Source organism: Amblyomma mixtum, chromosome 3 (assembly GCF_055824585.1).
Source record: "Amblyomma mixtum isolate Tamu chromosome 3, ASM5582458v1, whole genome shotgun sequence".
Classification (NCBI taxonomy): domain Eukaryota; kingdom Metazoa; phylum Arthropoda; class Arachnida; order Ixodida; family Ixodidae; genus Amblyomma; species Amblyomma mixtum.
The window spans coordinates 210,437,976-210,445,192 of record NC_143014.1 but is presented as its reverse complement, the minus strand read 5'-3'; the positions used below and the strand labels follow the sequence as shown (position 1 = coordinate 210,445,192).

At 49.2% G+C, this 7,217-nt stretch overlaps 1 protein-coding gene across 1 annotated transcript; it reads left to right on the top strand.

The window, feature by feature from the left end:
* Positions 1–691: 691 nt before the first annotated feature.
* On the top strand, positions 692–6,761 carry LOC149353532 (schwannomin-interacting protein 1-like). The gene is made up of 2 exons (XM_089575833.1): positions 692–706; positions 6,477–6,761. The coding sequence occupies exons 1-2, from the start codon at positions 692–694 to the stop codon at positions 6,759–6,761; spliced, it is 300 nt and encodes a 99-aa protein (XP_089431959.1).
* Positions 6,762–7,217: the final 456 nt, after the last annotated feature.

Here is a 7,217-nt window from a genome sequence, read left to right as displayed (position 1 = left end):
ATTGCGCAGAGCAAGCCCCGACCCAGTGATATCTCGCGGCTTGCAGCATGATTCCTTCCGGCTCACCCGGCGCAATCCCTCCTATCCTCGCTAGCATCGGCTCGAGACTCAACCAACGCTTCACCGGCAGCCCCTCCAGGCTACTCCCCTCTGTGGCGTTCCTCAGGTCGCGTTGTCCGCTCTTTTCTTTCGTCAGTTCCTTCCCAGTTGCTTTTCTTTCGAGAGCCACCCCGCTTTCAGGAGAGGGGCTTCCTCTCTTGGAGCTGAGGTAATGCAGGCTGCATACTTTCCTGCACGGCGTTTTCGTGAGAGGTGATAGAGCTGGCTTTTGCAATAGCAAGTCAAATATAAGCTTGAAATCATTCTTAACTCCACTGAAATCAGTGATAATCTGTGACAGGTTTAAGTATCAAGTGATTATCGACTATTTTTTTTCTCACTTCCGGCAAACCGAAATTGCTATCACTTTAGTTTATCTTTCATGTTCAGCGCACTGCGTGATTAAGTCTCCTGGTGGTGCAGCCATTTTCGCCGGCTCTGGAAGTCTGTAGTTCCCGCATATCACGCCTTGCTGTCTCGTTGTCGTTGTTGCCAAAATGACCACGTAACGTAGGTTACGTTGAAAGCTGTGTGCTTCCCAGCACACGATCATCACAGACATCCACTCAGAGTAAGCGGCATCGCCCCCGCCATGGCCGAAGACATGGTAAGTGATCGCTGCGGCGGCCGCAGTGCAACGCTCACTTCTCACGCAGCGACTGGATGCCGCGCAAAGCAACACCATCTTCGACCCACTTTAAGATTGAATTTTTGGATGCGGCTCTTCCACAGGTCGGTCCTCTATGGAGACGTGGTTCGGTCTTGGGCGCGACATATTGCAGAAGGGGGAGGGCCATCTTCCTGCTTCTAACGTGATACGCTATATTTACCAAATATTTATCAATCTTTCCGGGGGAACGGTACAACTCGGAGACATCAAAACCCTCAGGGTAGAGCTCGCACCTGACCAAACTAATACATTCTACTCGATCCTATAGGCACCCCGCTCCGTCCACGCGGCTCCACCGTCGGCTTTGCAGTCAGCGCCGCCGCGCGGCCAGTTTTCCGTCCCTGTCAGGTAAGCTGCCCCACCTCTGCGCTTGGGAACCGGAAAAGAAGGTATCAATCACTGGCGTTTCGCAACATTTTAATTTAATCATATTCTCGATGTGAAAGAGGCTCTACATCAAGCGATTGGGGTAATGTGTGTCCGACTGGTGTGTTGGAAAAACACCCAACAGTGGACCGTCAAAGACTATGTTGGCTGAAATAAAAACATCTCAAAGCCAGTGTTCAAGCGCTCACTGCTTATATTTACAATTTGATTGCGCAGCTAATTCTCTACAGGCATTTTAACGGTAGCAACAGCAACGGTAACCCCGGTCTCGCGTCGCGCCAGCACGTCGCCGCTCTTTCGATCTTCGAGCGCAGAGACTTGATTTCCCAAACCAGCCGCCCACAAGGCCGCAGTGTCTAGAGATATATTTCATTGCACAAGTTCTTGCTTAGTGTCGAAATTTCTGCAAGCCGGCACAAGCCCTCGATTTTGAGGAGTGTGTAGCTGATTCGTGTTTATACCTCACGTGTTGCGTCGCATTTGGGTAGCTTTCTCTCCGCTGCAAGAACTTGTATGATGGAACACAGACTAGTTTATTCCATGTTCTTAAGAGCAAATGCTGGCATTTCATGAGGAAATGAGAAAACTGTCTTATCCCAGACGCAGAGGCAAATTTGGCTGGGCTCGGTTCTCAAGTCGCAGCATTATTCTCCTGGTTTCCAGTGCTTCGGGGCTCGAAATGAAGGCGGGCTCAGGCTGTGTTTTTAAGACTTCTCTGCGTTTCCTGTGCAGAAAAATTCCTTCGCCGTGGCAACTCCGCCTATTTTGGGGGAGAAAATTACGGCTGCAACGCTGATGCCATCTGGAGTCGTGTTTTCTGTACATTCCTAATGTGTATAATCTAGTAAACGGGTTAGAGTATAGTTTAAGGAAAGGATAGATTTGTTCATAAGTACGGTTTATGAAGCAGCTTAAGGCGCTTTAAAGTGAGTGGAGACGAAAGTTAAGTGAATATCGCGGTAAGCCACGCATGGCAGTCGTGACAACGGGAAGAAAGGAAGTTGTACAAAGCTGCTTTATCGTCGTGTACGGAAGGCTTGCTTTAGAAATTTAGAAAGCGGGCTATGCTGCTCTCAGGGATCCATGTTGGCAGAGATCAATCGGTCGAGCAGCGAGCCGTCTGCACACAGCTGAAAACTGACGGTGCGCAATCGTATCCCCCCCCCCCCCCCCCGACCCTCTCTTGCACTGCCACAAGCAGTTAATCAGGAAGCTAGCATATTGACATTTTTATAAGTCTAGCAGACGTCTATGTCCTTAAAATGATATAGAGTATAAATTAGAAGGAAAAATTGTTGCTGACCACGAACGAGTAGAACCCAGGACACGCATATGTCTTCTACTGGTCGCGTCAGTTGACCGTAAATTATACTTGTCACCGAATTTATGAAGATATCGTTGCATCTCGTAATAGAGGAATAGGCCCAGCCATTTTTGGGCGCGATAGATGTCCAAGAAGACAGCCTTTTTGCGACGACGTGCACAACGCTACCGAAGCCGTCGGACCGCCCGCGCGTTCGTGACGGGGACGCCCTCGCCGCCGCGAGTGGCGCTAGTACGCTTAGCTAGTTCCTCGTTCACCGGGCGAGGGCCAGCGCCGAGCTTAACCCTGTCTGCTGTCCGTTTCCCTACCAATTGCCCCCTTCGCTGTCATTTCCCTCTCAAGGTGCGAACAAATCCCATCACTCGCTGCGAAATTGTCAGTTAGGTGGCGTCACGCATATCAGCGCGTGAGTAGACTGCTGACCCTTGCAGGCTGGTCTTTGTCTGCGGGAAACGGGGGAAAGAACAAAAAATTAGCTGCGGTTTAAATAATGTTGAACCTGGTTAGAGAGCGAGAGCTGTGGTGTATCGGGCAACTAGACGCGGCTTGGAGTCTGTAACGTTGAGTGCGTTCCGGACACTGGATAGGCAACGCGTCCACCCTTCCACACTGGCAGGTGGCAGGTAAATTAATGGTTGATCGCGAGAGGTTGCTCACCCAATAAACGCTGCCGCCTATCGCTGCACTGCCGCGTGTCTGCCACAACATTGTCAGCGCTAACGCATGCAGCCCCCATCTCTCTCTCTCACGACCGCCGCGTACTTCAAAGCACGATCGAGGCGTCCACTGACCCAAGTAGTCAGTTATGCGCCCTTGCTTTCTTCAAAATGATCGGAGTCTAGAACGTTGTCAATGTCAACGCCAATGAACACAATGAAGGCCGACGGCCTATAGCTTCAGTGCCGCGCTTCTGCCAAAACATTGTCAATGCCAACGCATGCAGCACACACCGCCATGTACCTTAAAGCAGCACAGTACAGCAGCACAGGCAGCACAGTACCGCCATGTATCTTAAAGCACGACTGAGGTGTCTACTGTCCCAAGGGGCCAGTTATGCGCCTTTCCTTTGCTTTCAAAGCTCCCGCTCTTCATCGGTTTCGGCGAAGCTCCGGAGCTGCTGAAAGTCGCATAACGTCAAAGCGACGGAGCCGGCGAAACTCGCGGAACATGGCGTATTAAAGCTTTCGATTTTAAAAGCTCAGCATGGTGGCAACTGCCACCATCCCGTTCGTTTCAAAGGGGACGCTCCTATCTTCTATCCATCCATCCACAACGGGCGAGTGGAAGTCCACGCATAGCTCGTTTAGCGACTCAGCGATTGCGCCAAAAAAGTATTGATGCCTCTTGGCAGCCTATGGGACGCGGTCAATAGCGGGGAGCAAAAAACCTCTTCTTGCCCTCGTTGCATCCCTTCCCCCGGAAGCGCACGAAGCCTTGAGAATGCGAGGCGGCGCGTGGTGGTGACAGCAGAGGCGGACGTCTGTGCCGACAAGGACGCGCGTGACGAAGCACGCCTACCTCTCTGTCTCTCTACAAGCAAAAATGGAGCTGTAGGAATGCCGTTCTTGTTAGCGCCAAAGCTGTTTCACCAGTAAAGCAGGAAAACCCGAGGTATGAGTGAAGCCTCAACCTCTGACCTTCGGCGCAGAGCCAGCGGCGAAGGCATTGCGCAGCAGCTCAATGCAAATAATATATGGTGGGACGAACAAAAGGAATGAAAAATGAAATGTCCCCGCCGCTGCCAAGGTATAATGGGCATATTGTAAGTTGAGCGAGGAAAAATAAAAATAAAGTCGCCATGGACATAAATTATACTGGGACTAGAAAAAGAAACAAGAAAAATGTGTCCCAGCCCGCACAGTCGCCATGGACAGTCAGAAAATCCGTAGACGGTAACATATGCTGCGCAGACACCTTGCTCTGAAAGAGAGCGCAATCGGATGATTATATTTGGCCAAACGTCTCTCGGAACTGTTGTCTATTCCACCAGTGAGGGTTCTTGCGAAACATTTAACGCATCCTCCCTAAGCAATTTTTCGTTATGGCACCGAGAGCAAACCGGCTGTTGCAGGACTTCTCTAGCCTACAACTAGCCCTACAAACTCCCGTACACTTTGGAAAACTCGACTGAATAGGTAAAGTTACGCCCCAGCACCATAGGAATCGTCAAAGTCCGATAGAGCCTATAGCCCCATACAGCGATGGCAAAGAGTTCTGACGCCGCGGCATAACGAACAGCACCGACGCTGGTAGTATTCCCTGCCAGGCGATATTCGTTACGACGTGATCCGCCAGCACGACTACGGGGGTGGTGGCATGAGTTCAAGAAATCATGACCTGGAACCTTCCGCAAACGGTGCTCATTCGGATGAAGAGGACACTTCTTAATAAGAGTGGCAGGAACCCAAGCGAGCCGAAGAGGCAAAAGTTCGAAGCGAAGACGAATGGAAGTTTTTCGACAACATAGTGCAGCTCCTTGGTGACGCCGTCTCTGTGGAGATACGCAATGACCATGAAGCCATCCGACAGAAGCTTGCCATGAACACAGCTGTGGAGTCCTGTGGAATCGAGCGCACCAATAACCGGAATTCCAGTCTCGCTGTCAGGCTGCAAGAAAAGCAAGAATCTGCAGATCTCCTAGACTACTAGACTCTTTAGAGCTAGCTGCAGCGACAGCGCAGCCACAAGAAGACAGTAGCAGCCGACAGAGTGCCAGTCAACAAGGCAATGCCAACACTTCTGTCTGCCTTCCAAATAGGCTTCTTAATGCAGGAGATAAAATTTACTGTTTATGCTGATGGCACTAGTTTGTTTTGCTCCTCCACTGATATTAATCAATTAACCGATTCAGCGAACTTAGTATTGACTGCTCTTATGGAATGGTCATCCTCAAATTCCTTGACAGTACACAAGGAAAAAACAATGGCGATAATATTTCATGCTAAGGGCAAGTTGGTAGGGAATGCACCACCTATCTTTTTGAGTGGTACACAAATTGAATATGTTCAATCATTGGCGTAGATTTTACCCCTTCAATGTCATGGGATGCTCACATAAACCAGGTCTGCATCAAGCTTTCTAAATTTCTAGGTATCGTCTCTCGAAATAAATATATCTTACCAACAAAAACATAACTTGACCTTTACTATGCACTCTTTTTCTCATAGTTAGGGTGTTGTTATTTGGTATGGGAACATACCACAGTGTCCAATTCGCAAAAGCCTTTTCTTCAACAGAAGAAAATGCTACGAGTCATTGCAAATTCCTGCTATTACGCCCCAACTTGTCCCATACAAATAGAATACCAAATAATTACAGTTCCTAGGTTGTTTCAGTACAGGTCTGACTCTTTTTACAAAAAGCAGACGGCAAGAAATGACCCCTTTTTGTCCCGTATTGTGCAGCTGGTGCCACACAACACACCATATACCACTAGAAACACTGAAATGTTTTCGGTACCCAGATGTAGAACAAACTATGGTTTTGCTATGCTGAAATATATACTACCAAGATGTTTGAACTCTTCTCTTTATAACAGTATAACGAAAATGTCTTTGCGTGCGATTATTATTGCGACTTTTATTGATTCAAATACATATGTTGACCGTCATTATTTTTTCTTCCCTTCTCATTCTTTAATATATCTACCGCCCTACCTGCATTACAGCACAATCTGTTTTGTTTAAAACGTGAATTGTTATTTGTATACCGCATGAACTGCCGCTGCTGTCATCGTCGAATTTTCGCGTGACGAAGCCCGTCAAGTGGTTATTGCGAACCGCTTTTATTTCGGCACCCACGCTTTCTGTAAGGCAAAAAGCGAAATAAACAAGCAAAGACTGGCTCTGACATCTCCCTGCTGCAGACCAGCACGAAGCCAACCCAAAATGCAAGTCCAACTACCAGGCGAGCCTCGCAAGACGAAGCGGCCCCCAAACGACCGTTGTTCTTTAACCGACGCTAGAGCTGGCGCCAGAAAGAAGCTGATGGCGGCAGTGGCGAGGCAAGAACGAGTCCTCGCTGGAGCGGTGGAACGGCGAGGACTTTGCCGCCCGAAAGGCACGGCTCCACGCTGAAGTGAGGGCAGCGCTGGCGCAGGCCAGGGAGATGGAAGTGGAGCGACGGCTGAACTCGCCCATTGAAGACATTGTTGGCATCTCCTTCCCCGACAGCCGCCATCGACCAAGCCGGCACTTGCTGAACGACATGAATGTTGCGGAGCAGCAGGTGGTCGTCAATGGCCTCTACTCACAGATTGAGAGCCATAACGAAGATACATGAAGCAGGACTTCATGCTAGTTGACATCGAGGACATTACAAGACACATGGGAGCCAAGAACACGACCGCATCCCACGACGGCTCTTCGCTATCACTGCCTCACCCAGCAAAGACAATCCCCTCAACGTGAAGAGAAGCATCTAGGACTGTGAAACACCTGTACAAAGCTGAAGGGCAAATATGTGAAAAGTGCGCTGCGCAATTTTTGGTGTTGTTGGTCGGCAAACAGGTACACAGCAGACACGTAAAAGCGCAAAAAAACACGAACAGAGAAAGAGACTTGGACAACACGAAGCGCTCGTGTTGTCCAAGTCTCTTTCTCTGTTCGTGTTTTCTTTTTTGCGCTTGTACCTGTCTGCTATGAAGCAACTAGCCCAAAGGTCTGTGCTCTTAAACAGGTAAGCGCCCGGTGGCTCTTTGTGCCTACTTTTTATTTTCAGGTAATCGAAATTTTTCAA